The 23,045-nt window shown below is 36.6% G+C and overlaps 1 protein-coding gene across 1 annotated transcript; it reads left to right on the top strand.

Moving 5' to 3' along the window:
- Positions 1–18,157: 18,157 nt before the first annotated feature.
- LOC129904910 (F-box protein CPR1-like) lies at positions 18,158–22,066 on the top strand. The gene has a single exon (XM_055980324.1). It carries the CDS (start codon positions 20,275–20,277, stop codon positions 21,556–21,558), a length of 1,284 nt encoding a protein of 427 aa, XP_055836299.1. The 5' UTR covers positions 18,158–20,274; the 3' UTR covers positions 21,559–22,066.
- Positions 22,067–23,045: the final 979 nt, after the last annotated feature.

The raw sequence follows: 23,045 nt of genomic DNA, 5'->3' as shown, positions 1-23,045 counted from the left end.
TAGAGTTGCTCAAGGATTATGACATGAGCATTCTCTACCACCCAGGTAAAGCAAATGTAGTTGCTGATGCTCTTAGCAGGTTATCTATGGGGAGTACAACTCATGTGGAAGAGGAAAAGAAGGAGTTGGCAAAGGAAGTGCATAGACTTGCGCGTTTGGGAGTTCAACTTATTGACTCTAGTGAGGGTGGTATAATAATACGAAATGGAGCTGAATCATCTCTAGTTGCAGAGGTGAAAGAGAAACAAGATCAGGATCCCATTCTTCTTCAACTGAAGGATGAGGTTCACAAGCAGAAGGTAATGGCTTTTACCAAAGGGGGAGATGGAGTGTTGAGATATCAAGGAAGATTATGTGTTCCAAGTGTTGATGGTATTCGAGAGAGAATCATGGAAGAAGCCCATAATTCCAAGTATTCCATCCATCCAGGTTCAACAAAGATGTATCATGACTTGAGAGAAGTATACTGGTGGAGTGGAATGAAGAGAGATATAGCAGAGTTTGTGTCCAAGTGCCCAAACTGCCAACAAGTTAAAGTTGAGCACCAAAGGCCTTGTGGAGTGGCTCAGAATATAGAGATCCCAGAATGGAAGTGGGAAATGATCAATATGGACTTCATTATCGGTTTACCACGAACCCGCAAACAACATGACTCTATTTGGGTGATTGTGGATAGGATGACCAAATCGGCACATTTCTTGCCAGTGAAGACTACCAACACTGCAGAGGATTATGCCAAAATGTATCTTAGAGAGATTGTTAGACTGCATGGAGTTCCTTTGTCTATCATCTCTGATAGGGGAGCTCAATTTACTGCTCAATTTTGGAAGTCATTTCAGAAGGGTTTGGGTTCAAGAGTGAACCTTAGTACTGCTTTTCATCCGCAAACAGATGGCCAGGCAGAGCGTACGATACAGACTTTGGAGGATATGTTAAGAGCCTGTGTCATTGACTTCAAAGGTAATTGGGATGATCATTTACCCCTTATTGAGTTTGCATATAATAATAGTTTCCATTCGAGTATTCAAATGGCTCCTTATGAAGCTCTATATGGGAGGAGATGTAGATCACCAATTGGTTGGTTCGAAGTTGGTGAAGCTGAGTTGATTGGACCAGACTTGGTTCACCAAGCTATGGAGAAGGTGAAAACCATCCAAGAAAGGTTGAGGACAGCTCAGAGTCGCCAAAAATCCTACACTGATGTTAGGAGGAGAGATTTGGAGTTCGAAGTGTACGATTGGGTATACTTGAAAGTTTCACCCATGAAGGGTGTGATGAGATTTGGAAAGAAAGGAAAGCTTAGTCCTCGCTACATTGGTCCTTATCAGATTATGAGGAGGGTAGGTAACGTAGCCTATGAATTGGAGTTGCCCCCAGAATTAGTTGCTATTCATCCCGTGTTTCACATCTCTATGCTTAAGAAGTGTTTGGGAGATCCTTCACTTGTTGTCCCAGCTGAGAGCATTGGAGTGAAAGAGAGTTTGAGTTATGAAGAGATTCCAGTTCAGATTCTTGATCGTCAGGTTCGCAAATTAAGAACTAAGGAAGTAGCATCTGTCAAAGTCCTGTGGCGAAATCAATTTGTTGAAGAGGCTACATGGGAAGCTGAAGAAGATATGAAGGCTAAATATCCTCATCTATTTGTGCCTTCCGATGATGATGTTCAAGGTAATATTCCTTACTCCAACCTTTGAGTCGATGTATATTCTTGTAATGGAGTTTATGAGAAATTGATGTCTTGATGATACTCATTCTTGATGTCTCCTAGTTTCATCTTCATTCGAGGACGAATGATTCCAAGGGGGAGATATTGTAACACCCCATAAATATTATTGATTCATGGATCCTTTCTTTCATGAAGTCCAAATAAATTATCAAAGTTTTCTATTTAATTCAAGCATGAAACTTTATGGATTTTTCATATCATAATTCCAAATGCATAGATTATTAAATATATAAAATTTAATTACCTATCTTATATTAACTTATATTGGCTTTTAAATGCATTAAATTGTTGATTTATCAAAAGTCCTTATATGAAGGCATGAAAAGATTTTGATCATGTTCTAAAGTATTTTGATCATGTTCTAAAGAAATTTGATCATGTTCTAAAGTATTTTGATCATGTTCTAAAAGTATTTTGATTATGTTCTCTCATGCCTAAAGTAATTTGGGCATAACTTTTCATAGGATGGTCCAAATTAGGTGATTCAAATTTCTGAATAACCACAACATCATTACCTACAACTTTCATGAAGAACATATCTTAAGATTCGGATTTTAAGTAGATCAAATAAATTGATCTTTGCAAGACATAGTGCTGTGACGGAATGGAGTGTTTGTAGAATAAAATTCATATCTCGATGTAGAATGCTCCAAATTGGATGATTCTTGAACTAACTGAAACTAGACTTCTATATCTACAATACTTATGAGGACACCAAATCCTAATAAGGAATTTATCTTATTCAAACGTAGCTTCGAAAACAGATATTCCGTTAAAAGAGATTTCATCTCACCTACCATAGAAAGATCTAGAACCATTTGACATCATCCATGACATCAAAATTCTCCATTGAATTTTCAAGATCATCCTTTATGATTATGTTTATTTATTGTTAGGTCCCTCCTCCACACCTATAAATACCCACCTTATTTCCTCATTTTATTCACCAAGCTTTCTTAAGCAACTCTTCTCTCTATATACTTCTTTACTCCTTCTCAAATATAATTTTAGTTTTAGTAGTATAAAAATACTACTCTAGTGATTCTTATACTCCGGGTAGTACACAAAATAAACCGGCGAGAAGAAAAGGCTAGGGGTCCAAGAGTGTTCCAATTCGAAGTAAAGCTTCCGATTTAAGGTATGTAAGGCTTTCATAGCATTGGATTGAGTTCGTCCATGCGCTCAATATTTAAATTCATTATAATTGAATTATAGTTGAATTTTATCCAAATCTTGAATTCTAAATGAAATAATTCTTCTTCTATTGAGTTGGATATATTTATGCATTAATATTATTATTATTGTTATCCCTCATATTATTGGAATTATTGTTCATGGCTACTTTCCCATGAATCCTAATTGATTTAATGTTCATGAATATTTTTATACATGTTTTGAGTAAAGATGTTGGCTTTTTATTATTTTCATTGATAAAAAAAAAGTTATATGAATTAATACTATATATGTATTTTATTGAATTTTGAAAGAGCAAAAGAGTTGAGTTTGAATGAATTTGAGCAAATGATATTTTGAGTAAGATATTTTGATGAGATGTAAATAATATTTTTGGAAGTATAATGATTGATGAACATGAAATGAGATGAGTTTGATGATTTAAATTAAAGTCCAATGAGACTAGATGATGAGTTTAATATGAGCACATATTTTGGGAGTAGTATTGAGCACCGAGTTGGGTAAGAGTTTAATTGACTCAAACCCCAGAACTACGTAGCCAGCGTAGGATGGAGGCTATGCCTCTTAAGTCCCAAAAAGAGGACTTTGATGAGTGGATCCAAGATGGTGATGTCCTTTACCCTGGCAAGGTATTGGATGGATGTGGCAACGACATCGCTTCGTTGTATCATCGCTAGCTCATAAGTGATGGTCGTCGGTTAGAGAAACTCCCAACTGAGTAAGCATTGCTTGTTACTATTATTTTTATTATTATATTTTAAACTTGCATTACATATTGATGTTGAGATGATGTTGAGTTCTGAGCTAAGTTTTTTTTGAGAGAAGTTTCTTGATATTTGTCCTTACCTTCCTGCCATTTTACATACTCGTACATTCCACGTACTGACGTCATTCGACCTGCATCGTTTTATGATGCAGATACAGGTGTTAGAGATCCTCAACAGGCGCTTCGTTGAAGATCATTATTTTTCAGCTATTTGGTGAGTCCTTCTTATATTCGGAGGAACTCTTTATCCTTTAAGTATTGTTGAGTATTATGTTTCTTTTAAGGTAGCCATGGATATGTCATTGGCACCATCTAAGAGTATTAGAGGCTTCATAGACAGAGTTTAATGATGTAATTGGAGTAGTTCTCCTTTGAAACTACTTCTTCTAAAAAAAAAACATTTCTTCTTTCATTAGATGTTGTTAATGGAGAGCCCATATAAGTATTCTTATTAAGTCTTCCGCTGATGAATAAATAAGTGATGAGACCAAGTGGTTCTCTCAGAGGCCAGAGATGGTTTCTGAGTGCCGGCCACGCCTAGGGTACCCTCTCGGGGCGTGACAAAGCACACATGTGACCATCTTGTAGATGCATCTATCAAGACCATATAATATTTGAATGGTCCACATGAAGGGTGAATTGGCCCACATATATCACCCTGTATACGTTCCAGAAACGCAGGGGATTCAATCCCAACCTTAGTTGCTGATGGTTTGATAATCAGTTTTCCTTGGGAACAAGCAACACAAGAGAATTCCTTAGATTGAAGAATTTTCTGATTCTTCAAAGTGTGTCCATGTGAATTCTCAATAATTCTGCACATCATATTATAACCGGGATGGCCCAACCGGTCATGCCAAATGATAAAATCATTAGAATCAGTAAACCTTTTGTTTACAATGGCATGTGATTCAACAGTACCAATATTTGTATGGTACAACCCAGAAGAAAGTGCAGGTAATTTTTCGTGCACAATTTTCTTCTCCATATTTATTGTAGTAATATAAAGGTATTCAACCTTTTCTTCATTTGCAGTCTCAATATGATAGCCATTTTGGCGAATAACCTTGAAACTTAACAAGTTTCTTTGAGACTTACTACAATATAATGCATTATCAATTACCAATATCGTTCCTCCAGGTAGTAATAAGGCTGCTTTTCCAGAGCCTTCAATTAATTTTGTACTACCAGATATTGTATTGACATAGGCCTTTTTCATAATCAAATGACAAAAATATTTCTTTTCTTTTAATATCGTATGAGTTGTGGCACTATCCAAAATGCACATATCTCCATTATTCATCTTGAATCCAATTGAAGACTGATAAATTTATTTATCTTCATAAAATAAAAATGCATTGTAAGAAATAAAATAAGTAACAATTTTGCTAGAAAAACATAAGTCCTTTTTTTTAAAGTTAAATTATGGTAATTTATAATTAAAAAAAATTATATGATTCAATTATGATGAATGTTACAATAATTTAGTTTATGGAATTATATACTTATTAACCTTAAATAAATATTATACACAAGTATTAAAAACAAATATAAAATATTATAAAACATTAATATAATATTATTCATCATGTATAGATAATTTGTTTATTGACAAAAATAATACAATCATTATATATTATTAATGTCTAAAACATTAACAAGAATAAACAGTTAGTATAATGACATTAAATAAGGCGAATATTATTTTTAGTAACAATATGATATTAAGATTAAATAATAGCACACTAATAGTAATTAATTACAACATTGTAAAATAGCACAATGTAATAAACAATATACAATTATCATAAAAATATGACCTTGATTATTATTATTTTTTTTTCTTCAAATACATAAACGTAAAAACACAATAATTCGAAGTACATGATAACATATTGAAAAACATGAAATTAAACATCAATTAAGATCCTTAAAAAAATCTTCAACCTCCAAATGAGTAATATCATTGAGGTCATTAAAATCATCATCCCTTAAGGCCAGATTTGTTTCAATATTATCATTATTCAAAGGCCTTGCCTCAACATTATTTTCGAACGCCAAGTGTGACTCTATCCGAGCATTAGAAGAAGAGGCACCACCTCTATTTGCCTTTCTTTTAAAAGAATTTTGATAAAGTCTTACAAAATGCTCAGGCGTCCGACATTCATTTTTCCAGTGGCCTTTCATGCCACAACGATGACAGTTACTTTTTGAAGGGTCATTTTGAGAACTGATATTGTTCTCCCTTTTATGTTGACCACCACCACGACGATTATTATATCGTCCTCTGCCATTGTCACGCCTACGCACATTATTGTGACCTTGATATTTATTATGTCTTCTTTCAGACTGGCCATGTGCTTTTACCATATTTGCCTCCGGTAACGGAGCAGTTCCAGTGGGACGGGCTTCATGATTTTTCATTAAAAGGGCATTATGTTGTTCAGCCACCAGAAGACATGATATCAATTCAGAGTATTTTTTAAAACCCTTTTCACGGTATTGCTGCTGTAATATTACATTAGAGGCATGAAAAGTAGTTAGTGTCTTTTCTAACATGTCCTCATCATTTATATTTTCCCCACATAATTTTAATTGGGAAGTTATTCTAAATACAGCAGAATTATACTCAATTACGGTTTTAAAATCTTGAAACCGTAAGTGCATCCACTCATAACGAGCCCTTGGCAATACCGTTGCCCTGAGGTGGTCATACCTCCCTTTTAAGTCTTTCCACAATTCAAGTGGATCTTTCACTGTCAAGTATTCTATTTTTAGGCTTTCATCTAGATGATGACGAAGGAAAATCATAGCCTTTGCTTTATCCTGACTTGATGCTGTATTTCCTTCAATTATAGCATCACCAAGACCTTTAGCGGTAAGGTGAATTTCAGCATCAAGTACCCATGACAAATAATTTTTACCAGAAATATCAAGTGCCACAAATTCTAATTTTGACAAGTTTGACATGATGAAAATTAATTTGAAAGTAACAAAGATAACTTAAAAATTAAATTTCTTTAGTAGATATACCTGATATAGAAGTTAATTTTCTGAAAAATTAGAGCTTCGTGCTGATAACGTGTTATAAATTAACTAACTTGACAATTTTATAAAGGAAAAAGAACAAGAGAATATGTATATAGAAAGTATTAATAGAGAGAGTAGTAATATAGAGAGAGTAATAGTAATTCTTTCTTTTATGTGTTTGTGTGTTTTTACATTGAAGTTTAAGGCTATATTTATAGCCATATTTACAAGTGGAGGAAAATATTAGTGGGCAATTTACCCACTTAAAAAGTAAATGGACTATCCACCATTTTAAGTGGACAACCATTTTACTTGGTTGATAATATGTCACTTTTATTTATTACACATTATTAGCACAAAAATCTACCGTCTTAAAGTTTGAAGGCTAAGGTTTTATTATTTTTTAGCTTCTCTTTATTATGGCTAATCTTATTAAATTTGAGTTTGTTGCCCTTCATAGTTTGGGCAAGAACTACCTTTCGTGGGTACTATATGTTGAAATCTATTTGGATACAATTGGTTTTGGAGACACCATTAAAAGTGAAAATAAAACATCAAAACAAGACTTTGCTAAAGTAATGATATTCTTGCATCATCATATTGATGAAATTTTAAAAATTGAATATCTCACCATCAAGTTTCCATCGTTCCATGGAATAATCTGAAAGAGAGATATGACCACTTGAAGATGGTCATACATTCAAAGTCACGATATGATTGGATGCATTTAAGTCTACAAGACTTTATTCATGAGTACAATTCTGCCATGTGTAAAATTACTTCTAAATTGAAACTTTGTGGAGATACAGTTAGTGATGATATGATGAAAAAAACGTTCTCCATCTCTTATGCCTCGAATGTACTCCTACAACAGCAATATTGAGAGAACTAATTTCTCATCCTCTTGTGATTGAACAAAATAATGTTTTTTTAAATAAAAATCACGAAAATCAATCTATTGGATCTACACTATTTCCTGAAATGAATGAGTGTACATCCATTACGCTAGGCGTGGAAGAGGTCTTTGTCCTATTCGTGGACGTGGTCATAATTATGGCCAAGAGCAAATTCATTTTCTTCTGTTAATCTTTCACCAAAGGAAAGTTACTATCAAAAGAAAAAAGAAAAAGATGAAAAAACTTGAAGCAGTTAGAACAAACTAATTTTGGATGTGATGGAAGAAATCATTATGCACGTATTTGTCGTACTCCCAACCACTTGATTGGGCTTTATTAAGCATCACTAAGAAAGAAGAAGAAAAATTCTGAATATGATTTTATCGCTGAAAATCATGTTGACATCACACACAAATGTAACAAATTTCTCCGCGCACCCTGAAGCAAAAATAAATCACTTGATTAATGATGATTGTGTGAATATGAAAGAATATAATGATCATGTTTAATATTTATTAATGATGGTGTTATTAATATTTGTTGCCTTTGTTCTGATTATGATGTGGAAAGTAAATAATTAAAATACTTGTCCTTGTCCACGTATGCTCATTGATTCCCTTTATAAACATCTATGAAAATATGAGTTGGAATTTAATAATGGTTTGAATATGAAACAATTATTCGTATGAGGTAGGCTTTATTCAAAATAATTTTTTAAATTAATTATAGCATATGCCAAAAGTTATATATATATAGAGAGAGATATGCAGAACAAATATATTGTGAAGAAATGGTATTAAAATCCTTAAACTATGTGATAAATTTCAAATTTTGACCAAGTGTATGTTCACCTTTTACGAATAGTTTTCTTCCTCATTTATATATTCTCACTATCCCTGCAAAAACTAATCACTGTGTGGTAACAATTTTGGCTTAATGTTATTTGTATCCCTGACACAAATTACTTTGGTTGGAGCTTTAATCATCCATATCCATTTTTCGCGGTCAGGAGTCAATACTTCCAGCCTTTGCAAGAGCATATGACAACTTTTAATAGTAAAAATTACTCCTGTAATTTCCATAACATGATTCCATCTGATTCAATCCATTCTGTTTCTGCAAACTTTCCTGTTCCGGTTTGTCTAATAGTTTAGCAGCTGAGTTCTTGAATAACACAAGTTAGTAAACACCAAGTTTTTGATACACCATAAGGTATATTATTAAAGATGGATAAGCACTAAGCTAGTGTAACAGAAAAATAATTACAAGTTAGTGCAATTCCAAGATGATCATGTCTAACATGGCATCTATACGCTGTACAAAAACTAGCAAATTAAAAAACCTTAAACTCAAGACAAAGAATGTTTCTCCCGTAACATTCAAAATTCCATTGTTCCTTTCTGACCAATTGTCCACCAGATAGCTTGGGGTGTAATATTCCAGAATTTGAGGGACTTTTCATGAGACCATCTCTGATCCAGCATGTGAGAAGCTTTTGGGTGGAGTGTGCCATTGTCCAAATACAAGCCTAGAGTACACACCAAGTATCCAGCATAAGTTTCTTCAAGGCAAAAAACTCCGAAACCAGCATTAAACGGCTCAAACCCAATCCTCACATAAACTAACAGACAAATCCACATGGAGATTCATGCTGCCTCCAATGAATTGCCCTCTCATATGACCTACGAATGTGTTGTGCCCTCATCTCTCTTTGGCAAGAAATTTGATCTATGTTAGAGACTTCCCTCAAGTCACTCTCCCTGCACCACTTATGTACCCAAAAATTAATCTTGCTTCCATCTCCAACTTTAAAAGAAATATGTCCATTAAAGTCTTCCCACTCCTTCATAATACTTCATAATGCACACCCATACGGAGTTGTAATGTCTCGGATCCTCCATCCACCTTACATGATACCATACTTTTCCGCTACCACCCACCCCACCCTCAAAAATGAATTCACCTCCACCCAAAATCTCCATATCCACTACCCTAGCAAAGCTTTATTAAACACCTTGAAATCTTTCACTCCAAGTCCTCCCCATTCCTTTGAAGAAGTGACAGCTCCAATTCACTAGATGATACTTTCCAAATCCTTCTGATGTGTCCCATAAGAAGTTGCGCTGAATACTTTCAAACTTTTTATTCACTTTGTTGGGGCCTGCAAGAGTGAAATGAAATATGCAGGAAAGAGTGCTTTTGATCAGTACTTGCTTACCCCCTTTCGAGAAGTATCTCTTTTGCAATCCTGTTAGCTGCTTCTCCACTCTCTCAATCACCAGATTCCACACCGCAAGATCTTTGCTAGAGGCACCTGATGGTAATCCCAGAAATGTAGTAGGTAGAGTCCAAACCTTGCGATTCAGCACCTACGCCATCTCCTCAATGTTATCCACTATTCCAACCGATGTAATCTCACATTTATTGAGATTGATCCTAAGGCCTCACACAACCTGGAGTCAAATCCATTAGATTTCTTAACAATAAAAAAATGAGACAAACCGACAACTACCAAACCAATAAAAATGCACTATATTTGGTTTCATTGATGACATGGAACTGGTGGATCCTCCACTTATCGGAAAAAGATTTACTTGGGCAAAGAGTGACAACCAGCAAGCTTTTTCAAGGATAGACAGGTGCTTGTTTTCAGCTGAATGGAATGAGGAATCCAGGAAAATTATGCAAACAGTGTTACCCAGAGTTTCTTCCGATCATAGTCCTCTAATGCTAGAATTTCGTGACTGGGAGACACATAAAGTCTATTTCAAATTCGATAACTGGTGGCAAGGGGTGGAAGGATTCAGTGACATGGTGAAAGAAGGTGTCTCTCTTTTGAAGTGCAGGGAAGAGCTGATTATATTTTGGTGTGTAAGCTGAGAATGTTAATAGGTAAATTGAAAGAGTGGAGTGCTGGAAATCATGGTAATTTAGAAGTGAGAAAACCAGGAATCTAAATTCGATGGCAGAGATGGAAGCTGCTCGGGAAACCAGGAATCTATCAGAAGATGAGCTATTACAGAAAGCCAGCATGTTCATGAAGCTGGAAGATATAGTCAAAAATGAGGAAATAGCTTGGAGACAGAGATCCAGAATTCTATGGCTCAAGTAGGGGGACAAAAACCTTAAAAGTTTTTTCAGAGAATGGCAAATGCACATAAGAGAAATAACACGATTGACAAATTAGAGGTAAATGGAGTGACAGTGGAGAACCCAATGACTATAAAAAAAGGGGGGGGGGGGGGGGGGGGGGAGGATTTATTTTTCTACCAAAAATTATACACTAAAACAGAGGAATGTAGACCTGAGTTTGATTTTGCCGATTGTCCTTGTATCAGCGTGAGTGAGAAGCGGTGGCTGCAGAGGTCCTTTGAAGAGGAAGAGGTCTGGACAGAGGCTAAACTTTGTTCTCCAGATAAGGCACCTGGACAGGATGGATACACTATGGGATTCGTCCATTCTTGTTGGGACATTGTAAAGGAAGATGTTATGCAAACTTTGAGGAATTTTCACACGCACGAATACTTTTAGAAGAGCTCTAATGCATCATACATAGCCTTATACCAAAGAAGACTGAGCCTAGAGAGTTGAGAGATTTTAGACCTATTGACCTAATTGGGTCCGTGGCGGAGATGAGGATGCTGAGATATGAATGTGTGGACACACTAGGAGTGATACGATCAGGAATGAGGTTATTCGAGAGAAGGTGGAGTGACATTTGTGGCAGACAAGATGAGAGAAGCGAGACTGAAATGGTTTGGCATGTGCAGAGGAAGGGTGTCGACACCCCAGTTAGGAGGTGCGAGCGATTGGATTTGGGGGTTATGCGGAGGGGTTAGGGGTAGACCGAAAAAGTAGTGGAGAGAGGTGATTAGACAAGATATAACGCTACTCCATATCCTCGAGGACATGACCTTAGATAGAAAGGAGTGGAGGTCGCGGATTAGGGTAGAAGGCTAGTAGGGATAGAATGGTGTCTGACCGTGTGTCAGTTTAGGGTGGTCGTACGTCTAGGCGTGCCTTTATAGTTGTGTTGTTATTGCCTTTGATTATCACATTATCACGTTACTTTGCTATCATTATTGTTCTTATTATTGTTCTTGTCCTATAAAATTTGCATCGCTTTTCGTTTTATGTGTCATTATGCTATATATATTGTTTTTCTCTTTTACTTGGGACTGTGACTTTTGAGCCGAGGGTCTTTCGGAAACAACCTCTCTATCTCCATGAGGTAGTAGTAAGGTCTGCGTACATCCTACCCTCCCAAGACCCCACTTATGGAATTTCACTGGGTATGTTGTTGTTGTAGCCTAATTGGGTCAGTGTACAAAATTCTCTCTAAAGTTTTGACTGAGAGATTAAAAAGAATAGTGATCTCCAAGCTAGTTGATAGACATCAGATAATTTCATAAAGGGGAGACAGATAATGGATACAACACCAATGAACGTGTTGATTCTAGACTAAAGATGAAGACACCTGGAATTCTATACAAACTTGATATAGACAAAGCTTATGATCATGTGAATTGGGTGTTCCTTCTCACAATGCTGAAAAACATGGGGTTTGGAAAAAAGTAGCCCGCTTTGTCTGGTTGGTTGCCAGGGATGCTTGTCTAAGACAAGACAATCTGAAGAGAAGAATGCAATAGTGCTCAAGGTAAAAAATATAGATTCTCTGATAGATGTTATAGGATCCTAGTAATAGGTGAAAGAATATAGCTATGCTCTTTTGAAATCTGTATATATGGACCTGGCATAGCCTTTGTGCTACTTATATAACATGTGATACCATTCTCCAAAAAAAAAAAGTTGAAAGCCAAGTAGACACATATAGTTGCAAGGGATTATATTCCCGAACCCCAGGCTTCACGGAGCTTACTCAGAACTCAACTTGATTAGACAATGTCTTAAATGCTTCTGACCGAGCATGTCCCTCAATGGCGTCAATGTGTTAACCACGTTAGAAAAATCACTCGACAACATTATTTTCTTCATGAAACTATCTTTTTAAATCCTAATTCAGCCCACACTCTTCCCTCTTACAAACATCTTCACTATCTCATGTCATTCTCCTCCTCAATAACATCCATACACCATTTTCCTATCATCTCTACCATCACCAAAAAAAGCATCTTCATCACAAGATCTCGAAATCTTCATATTTTTCTCCATAGCTATATCATCTATTCTTCCCCATTTTCCATCTTAAAGAACACATCCAACACCATTTCGCAAACACCCAACCATTTGACCAAGAATATAAAATGAACTTGCCGTACTTTTCATTTTGACAATGTTGGCCTGAGAACGTTGTCTGCTTGAGCTGGTGTTTCTTTTGTAAGGAGATGGATGAGGATGTGGACCATATCTTATTACATTGCAAATTAGCTACGAGGTTATGGGGGGATATCTTTAGATGGTTTGGAATTTCTTGGGTAATGCCAAGATCCGTAAAGGAGTTGATGTTCAGTTGGAAGAGTGGAACTAGGAGAAGAAGGCACAAGGCTTGAAATGTTACTCTCGTTGCTTTACCGTGGGTCATTTGGAATTGAAAAATAGGAGAGCTTTTGAAGGGGTGGAGATGAGTTTTGCTCAACTGAGAAGTAGTCTCTAACCCCTTATTTTCTTTTGGTGCACCCATATAGTTTCAATTCGTATAAAAGATTGGGTGTCTTTTGGAGAGAATCATATTTTGTAGGTTTCTCATCTTTTGGTATAGCACTTGTATATGGTCAAATTGGCCTTGTTAGTATTAATAAAAAAAGATTTCTGGATCAAAAAATAAATGTTGGCCTGAGACAATTTAAATGGAGAGATGTGGTAACTGAGGTTTCATATAGCCGATCCTGACTTTTTTGGATTGAGGAATAATTATTATATGTGGGGGTGGTTGAAGCAGGAGAGCCAACAACTTTACCACGCTAAATTACAACAAAAAATTATTCCTCAATTGAGAGGTAAGCAAAGAAAAGTTTTTTTCAACTTAAAAAAACAGTTCAAATTAACTTCATTTCTTTTTTTTTTTTGCTCCTAAGGATGCGAATTAGTGGTCAATGACGTGGGTTGAGCACCATCAGGTCACAAGTTCAAATTCTAGCAGAGACAAAACACTAGGTGATTAACCTAACAACACGTATCAATACAACAAATACAGTCTCATGACACCTCAAAAATATAGAAATACAGAGAGAGGTGGACATACAGAATATAAGGAGAGGTTAGAGTGGGGGAGAGAGAGGATACAATCTAAATGCACATATGAATACAACAAATACATTCGCATGATACCTCAAAAAATATATAAATACAGAGAGAGAATGACGAAAATACAAAATACAAAAAGAGGTAAAAATATAAAATAAAAAAGGAGAGTGGTGAAAATACAAAATACAAAGAGAGGGAGAGAGAGGGAGAAAAAGAGAGAGAGGAGAGAGAGAGGAGAGAGGCGAGACAGCTTTTTTTCCGCTTAACAATCCAAACAGTAGCTATGAACGGTAAATACCCAAACTAAAGCTATAGATCCTAATATGACAGTCATTTTTGAAATTATCTTTTTTAAAGCCACGTTCATTTCGAAATTTTTTTAATAGTCCATTAACGAAAAGGCAAAATATGCATCATTTGTTAGGAGACGAGGGTATATACGCACCACTTTTTTAACGAAGGGTATAACAGCTCTAAATTGCAAAGTTAAGGGGTATATTTGCCCTTTTCCCCTAACTTTTCTGATTGTTAAGCTCAAATAAATTTCTAGTGATTTTGTTTGCTAAATGTGAGGAGAGATCTTAAGCAAGTTATTAAACAATTTACCTTTCTAGATTAGATCAAGCAAGTTATTAAACAATTTACCTTTCTAGATTAGATCAAGCAAGTTATTAAACAATTTCCCTTTCTAGATTAGAATCCATTTGTTGTTTTTGGTACAAAATTTTGACTTTTCTCTATTTACCCTGTATAAATAGTGCTTCCTCTGACTTCTTATCATCGCAACTTGCTTTTGAAGCTCTCTTCACAATCGATACTTCAAAAACCCGCCCACACCCAGCAAGCAGTCTCTCTTTCCAGAGCTCTCCCTCCCTCACCCAACCTTTCTTCTTGAACAATAGAAAGTGAGTAAAACAAAATCTACAACTTCATACCCAAAGAAAAATGTCGGAATATCTCCCAACAGAGATGATGGTCCAAATCTTCTCAAGGCTCCCACCCAAATCTCTCCTCCAATTAAGGTGTTTATCCAAATTTTGGAACTCACTCATTTCAAGCCCCGACTTCATATGGCTACATACACAACAGTCCGTCCTCCTAAAACCCTATACACATTTCTTCAAGAGGAATTTCAGCACAGCTCTCAAGAAGGAAAAAATTCGACTCGCTGATGTATCAGATGTTGGCACTGAAATACCATTAAGATCCCCTTTTAATGGCAGAGCGCCAGATTATATCTATTGTAGGATCATTGGTATATGCAACGGTGTTCTCTGTGTGTTAGATGATTTATTTGAATATAAAAGTCGTGTGGTACTGTGGAACCCTAGTATAAACAGATGCCTCACCCTCCCAATGACTCCTCTTTGCTGTGACAACTCAAGGACGTATGTGTTTGTCTTTGGGTTTGGGTTTGCTGCTAAAACAAGAGATTACAAGGTTGTGAGGATGGCCTATGCTCGTGGTGATGGTCAATACTTGCTTCCACCCAGGGTTGAGATATATGCACTAAGTTCAGGAATCTGGAAGGATTTTGATGGTTTTATTCCAGATATTGGTGTCGTAGAGTACTTCTGGACACAGGTTGTAGTTTGTGGGAAAGTCCACTGGACCGCATACAAGAGAAATGGGGAGAGAAGGGTGGAGAACTTGATTATGGCGTTCAATCTCAATGAGGAGATTTTTCAAGAATTATCATTACCAGAAATTTTGGTTAATGAACCACCTATGAATCTGAATGTTGCACAGCTTGAGGAATTACTTGTTGTGTATCAGTATGATACACGTATTTGGAGCAGCAGTTGCTCCATTTGGGTAATGAAAAGGTATGGAGACACAGATTCATGGAGCAAAGAATATAATGTTGCACTTGGCCAGGGGCATTTGGGCATGGTACTAGCCGTTACTGATTGTAGCAAAATATTGTTGACAGACATAACGGGGTTGCTAGCAGTGTACAATCCTGAGACGCAAACAAAGGAAAGCATCGATCTTGCTGGCACTATGTACTCTTTTTATTATGACAATTACGAGGAAAGCCTTGTTTTGCTAGATAAAGGGGAGTTATTGCCTCCAGTTGATTTATCATCTGAGGAGTCGACAGATGACGATGACGATGAAGATGACGAAGACGAAGACGAAGAAGAAAATGATCCTCAAATATGTGAACTCCTGAAGCATCATGTTATGCATCAGCGTGTCACAGCTTTTCTTGGAGCCAGAAATAATAACGAACAAATGTTATGAAGTTTAGGCATACTTATAGGAGAGATGGAATATCTGCTTTCTCAGTCCTTCCCAATTTTTTTTATCATAGCTATCTTTTGTTTGGTCTAATTTCAAGTGTTATGATTATTATAGCGACTTTATTCAATTTGAGTGTTCCTCCAGTTGTGGTTCTGTATTTGACTAGATCAACTAATCTGAATGTTCAGAATCTTCTAATTATTTTTTTATATGGTAACCTAAATCTACCAACCCCAGACCCCTCTCTCCCTAGGAGTCAATACTGGTCCTCTCCACCTTGTTCCCTTGGTGACTCAATCCCCCAACCTCAAGGTTGGAGGTGGAGAGTTCTTTCCACTTGAGCTAGCCTTTCTTGTCAGATGAAATGCTTCAAAATTAAATGTTCTAGTCATTGAATTTTTCTTAAGATAATCAAATTTTGGTAATTACTGGGAATCTATTTCTTGATTAGTTATGAACTTCTCAATCAATTATGAGATAAACTGCTACCAAAGTCCTGTGCTTTCAGTTGAATTTTCTTAAGCTTCATTCCTAAGTCCAAAAAAAAAAAACAATTCCCATCAACCAAAAACAAAAATACATTTTTTACTATGACCAAATGATAAAACCAAGAACAAAAAAATCCATGCAAGTAGATCAGTAGTTAGCACATTTTAGCGGTGGGCATATAAATAACACGAAGAAGAGAAGAGCATATAGTCCCTCCCCCACCCCCTACTGCTTCTTCCCCTTACCCCTTGGCTCACCCCCTTTTTCCATCTTCTTCATCCCCATCTTTGCAGCTCTCCCCATCCCTATCCTCCCTCCCCCACCACTGGTGCTCCTCCTTTCCCATCTTCTTCTATTGTTCACACAGAAAATGCTGAGACTCCAGCAGTATATTGATTATTGAAGAGAACTTTCCCTTGTCTTAAGTTTTACCCTCAGGGTAACTATTTATTCAAGATTCTATTCTAAAATTCAAGAAAGAAGAAGTAACAATAACCCATCTTTCTTAATTCTCTTTTCTTTAGTTATTTTTAGCAGTTATTAAAATACACAAGCAACATTTATCTGGGACAACAACTGACTGTAGGCCAGAACATTTTGTGGTGAGAAAGAGTTAAGACCAGAATGTTTCTTTTCCTGGCATCGACTAACTTCAATTTTTTTTATCATTTTCTCCATTGAAACTGTCCGATGGTTAAGGTGGCAGAGGGTGGAATTTAATGGTGTTTGTGGGTGTGTTTTGTGAGTTGTTGTATATCTGAAATGGTGCAGAGATGGTGAAGGAGGTGAGTGTCAGCCATGGAAGGTGAGAGAGAGAAAAGAAAAGTGTTCTCAGCCAAAAAAAATACTGATGCACTCATAATTTTGGTAGAAAACATGCATCTGTCTTGTCAGACATGGGTATTCACAAGATACACTTCTACTGAGTATAAGTACATAGCTGGTCACAGAGTAAAAGAGCATCAACTTCTTGTAAAATGTAGAGATATATGTTTACTGGCGAAGCGTAATTTATGTTTATAATTTAGGACTACAAAAAAGGAGGATAAAGGTAAGTGGGTTTGGCTTAAGTGGCTGGCATGCACCAAAAAAGCAGAACTGAACAGAACATAGATGGCACCAGCTGCCTCGATACCTACAGGCAACAAATCACTTAGTTTGCTCTACAATGGGAAAATGTTGGGCCAAAGAGGAAAGAACGGAAAGGGGAATAATAATAGGGAAAACTACACAAAATAGACTCAATTGTGAAACTATTACCCAAATTAGACTCAACCCAAACTATTTACCCTTAATGGACCATGACTCAAACTATTTACCCTCTTACCCCACTTTCTCATTTCTTATTTCGCGCATGACGTCATGATGACGTCAGCATCACTGCCATTAATTAATCCTCTGTGATACTCCATCGGTATATTGATACCATATCAGTATCATATAGGACGAGCTTAATTCTTTGTGATATTCTATCGGTATATTGATACCCTATAGGTATTATATAAGATTGGGCTCCTTTTTTAACAAAATAAAAATGGAACAATTAAGAGAAAATTATTAAAATCACAATCTTATTTATTAAACTCTAAATTAGTATAAAATATATTCTTTGTGATACTCCGTTGGTATATTAATACAGTATCTGTATCATATAGGGTTGAGTTTATTCCTCTGTGATACTCCGTCGGTATATTGATATCCTATCATATAGGGTGGGCGTTGACGTCAGGGCGTGAATTTTAAAATAAATGTCATTTTAAAATTAAAGAGGGGTATGAAAGTAATGGGGCATCTAAGGGTAAATACTTTTCCGTTTTAGGGTATAAGTGTTCTTTTCCCATAATAAAAAGGATAGATAAAGAGAACAGGAACAAAGAGAGAAAATGAATCAGAACTAGAAACCATAAAACTTATGTGCATCTCTCTGCGACTTGTCGAAGATTTTTATTAGGCTTGTGGAATTATATTTTTTGGTTAAGTAAACAGGAACCTATCTTTGTTTTACGCTTTAACCATAACCTTTTTTTAATCAAGTAAGAGTATTTCATTCATAAAAACGGCCATAAGTAGTCATATACAGGGGTTATGCCAAAAGCTAAATAACCTACAAAACAATATGATTCTCTACAAACTTCACCCAATCATCTATACAAGAAGGAACTTTTGGTGTGCACCAAAAGAAAACAAGTTAACGTAGACTACTATTCAACTGAGAGAAACTCGATCCTACTCCTTCAAAAGCACTCTTATTTCTCTCCAAACAACCCACATTAACGCTAGTGGAACCATGTTCCAAGCCCTTCGCCTTCTCCTCCTAATCTTCCAGCCGAATATCAACTCATACACAGTATTTGGCATTACCCATGAAGTGTCAAACTACCTAAACATATCTCACCATAGCCTCATAGTCAACCGCCAATGTATAAGAAGATGATCCACGCCCCCGCCCGCCTCCTAACATATAATTATTATATGTGGGGGGTAGTTGAAGCAGGAGAGCCAACAACTTTACCACGCTAAATTACAACAAAAAATAATTCCTCAATTACAAGGTAAGCAAGCAAAAGTTTTTTCCAACTTAAAAAAACAGTTCAAATTAACTTCATTTCTTTTTTTTTTTGCACGTAAGGATGTGTGACTTAGTGGTCAATGGTGTGGGTTGAGCACCATGAGGTCAAAAGTTCAAATTCTAGTAGAGACAAAACACAAGGTGATTAACCTAAAAGCACGTATCAATACAACAAATACAGACGCATGACACCTCAAAAATATAGAAATAAAGAGAGAGGTGGACATACAGAATATAAGGAGAGGTTAGAGAGGGGGAGAGAGAGGATACAACCTAAATGCACATATGAATACAACAAATACATTCGCATGATACCACAAAAAATATACAAATACAGAGAGAATGACGAAAATACAAAATACAAAAAGAGGTATAAATATAAAATAAAAGAGGACGAGTGGTGAAAATACAAAATACAAAGAGAGGGATAAAGAGGTGAAAATACAAAATACAAAGAGGGAGAGAGAGAGAGGAGAGAGGCGAGAGAGATTTTTTTTCCTCTTAGCTATGAACTGTAAATATCCAAACTAGAGTTATAGATCTCTAAAATGATAGTCATTTTTGAAATTATCTTTTTTTAAGCCATGCTCATTTTGGATTTAAACAAAAAGTTTTCAGATATTTTTATAATAGTCCGTTAACGAAAAGGCAAAATATGCATCATTTGTTAGGTGACGAGGGTATATACGCAACACTTTTTTAACGAAGGGTATAACCGCTCTAAATTGCAAAGTTAAGGGGTATATTTGCCCTTTTCCCCTAACTTTTCTGATTGTTAAGCTCAAATAAATTTCTAGTGATTTTGTTTGCTAAATGTGAGGAGAGATCTTAAGCAAGTTATTAAACAATTTACCTTTCTAGATTAGATCAAGCAAGTTATTAAACAATTTACCTTTCTAGATTAGAATCCATTTGTTGTTTTTGGTACAAAATTTTGACTTTTCTCTATTTACCCTGTATAAATAGTGCTTCCTCTGACTTCTTATCATCGCAACTTGCTTTTGAAGCTCTCTTCACAATCGATACTTCAAAAACCCGCCCACACCCAGCAAGCAGTCTCTCTTTCCAGAGCTCTCCCTCCCTCACCCAACCTTTCTTCTTAAACAATAGAAAGTGAGTAAAACAAAATCTACAACTTCATACCCAAAGAAAAATGTCGGAATATCTCCCAACAGAGATGATGGTCCAAATCTTCTCAAGGCTCCCACCCAAATCTCTCCTCCAATTAAGGTGTTTATCCAAATTTTGGAACTCACTCATTTCAAGCCCCGACTTCATATGGCTACATACCCAACAGTCCGTCCTCCTAAAACCCTATAAACATTTATTCAAGAGGAATTTCAGCACAGCTCTCAAGAAGGAAAAAATTCGACTCGCTGATGTATCAGATGTTGGCACTGAAATGCCATTAAGATCCCCTTTTAATGGCAGAGCGCCAGATTATATCTATTGTAGGATCATTGGTATATGCAACGGTGTTCTCTGTGTGTTAGATGATTTATTTGAATATAAAAGTCGTGTGGTACTTTGGAACCCTAGTATAAACAGATGCCTCACCCTCCCAATGACTCCTCTTTGCTGTGACAACTCAAGGACGTATGTGTTTGTCTTTGGGTTTGGGTTTGCTGCTAAAACAAGAGATTACAAGGTTGTGAGGATGGCCTATGCTCGTGGTGATGGTCAATACTTGCTTCCACCCAGGGTTGAGATATATGCACTAAGTTCAGGAATCTGGAAGGATTTTGATGGTTTTATTCCAGATATTGGTGTCGTAGAGTACTTCTGGACACAGGTTGTAGTTTGTGGGAAAGTCCACTGGACCGCATACAAGAGAAATGGGGAGAGAAGGGTGGAGAACTTGATTATGGCGTTCAATCTCAATGAGGAGATTTTTCAAGAATTATCATTACCAGAAATTTTGGTTAATGAACCACCTATGAATCTGAATGTTGCACAGCTTGAGGAATTACTTGTTGTGTATCAGTATGATACACGTATTTGGAGCAGCAGTTGCTCCATTTGGGTAATGAAAAGGTATGGAGACACAGATTCATGGAGCAAAGAATATAATGTTGCACTTGGCCAGGGGCATTTGGGCATGGTACTAGCCGTTACTGATTGTAGCAAAATATTGTTGACAGACATAACGGGGTTGCTAGCTGTGTACAATCCTGAGACGCAAACAAAGGAAAGCATCGATCTTGCTGGCACTATGTACTCTTTTTATTATGACAATTACGAGGAAAGCCTTGTTTTGCTAGATAAAGGGGAGTTACTGCCTCCAGTTGATTTAACATCTGAGGAGTCGACAGATGCTGACGACGAAGACGTAGAAGAAAATGATCCTCAAATACGTGAACTCCGGAAGCATCATGTTATGCATCGGCGTGTCACAGCTTTTCTTGGAGCCAGAAATAATAACGAACAAATGTTATGAAGTTTAGGCATACTTATAGGAGAGATGGAATATCTGCTTTCTCAGTCCTTCCCAATTTTTTTTTATCATAGCTGTCTGTTGTTTGGTCTAATTTCAAGTGTTATGATTATTATTGCGACTATAATCAATTTGAGTGTTCCTCCAGTTGTGGTTCTGTATTTGATTAGATCAATTAATCTGAATGTTCAGAATCTTTCAATTATTTTTATATGGTAACCTAAATCTACCAACCCCAGACCCCTCTCTCCCTAGGAGTCAATACTGGCCCTCTCCACCTTGTTCTCTTGGTGACTCAATCCCCCAACCTCAAGGTTGGAGGTGGAGAGTTCTTTTCACTTGAGCTAGCCTTTCTATTCAGATGAAATGCTTCAAAATTAAATGTGCTAGTCATTCCATTTTAGTTAGAGATAATCAAATTTTGGTAATTACTGAGAATCTATTTCTTGATTAGTTATGAACTTCTCAATCAAATATGAGACAAACCGCTACCAAAGTCCTGTGCTTTCAGTTTAATCTTCTTAAGCTTCATTCCTAGGGGTAGCCCGATGCACTAAAGCTCCCGCTATGCGCGGGGTCCGGGGAAGGGCCTGACCACAAGGGTCTATTGTACGCAGCCTTGCCTTGCATTTCTGCCAGAGGCTGTTTCCAAGGCTTGAACCCGTGACCTCCTGGTCACATAGCAGCAACTTTACCAGTTACCAGTTAAGCTTCATTCCTAAGTCCAAAAAAAAAAAACAATTCCCATCAACCAAAAACAAAAATACAATTTTTACTATGACCAAATGATAAAACCAAAAACAAAAAAATCCATGCGAGTAGATCAGTAGCAGCATATTTTAGAGGTGGACATATAGATAATACGAAGAAGAGAAGGGCATAGAGTCCCTCCCCCACCCCCTACTGCTTCTTCCCCTTGCCCCTTGGCTCACCCTCCTTTTTCCAATTTCTTCATCCCAATCTCGGTAGCTCTCCCCACCCCCTCTCCGCCCTCCCCCACCACTGGTGCTCCTCCTTCCCCATCTTCCTCTATTGTTCACACAGAAAATGCCGAGACTCCAGCAGTATATTGATTATTGAAGAAAACCTCCCCTTGTCATAAGCTTGTCCCTCAGGGTGACTATTTATTTAAGATTCTATTCTAAAATTCAAAAAAGAAGGAAGTAACAATAACCCTATCTTTCTTAATTCTTTTTTCTTTTGTTATTTTTAGCAGTTATTAAAATGCACAAGCAACATTTATCTGGGACAACAACTGACTGTAGGCCAGAACATTTTGTGGTGAGAGAGTTTAGACCAGAGTGTTTCTTTTCCTGGCATCGACTACCTTCAACTTTTTTTATCATTTTCTCCTTTGAAATTGTCCGATGGTTAAGGTGGCAGCGGGTGGAATTTAATGGTGTTTTGGGTGTGTTTTGTGAGTTGTTGTATATCTGAAATGGGGCAGAGATGGTGAAGGAGGTGTTGGTCCGCCATGGAAGGTGAGAGAG

The sequence above is a fragment of the Solanum dulcamara genome, chromosome 10 (assembly GCF_947179165.1).
Source record: "Solanum dulcamara chromosome 10, daSolDulc1.2, whole genome shotgun sequence".
NCBI classification, from domain to species: Eukaryota; Viridiplantae; Streptophyta; class Magnoliopsida; order Solanales; family Solanaceae; genus Solanum; species Solanum dulcamara.
The sequence above is the reverse complement of the archived record's forward strand: the minus strand, read 5'-3'. Positions and strand labels throughout refer to the sequence as shown.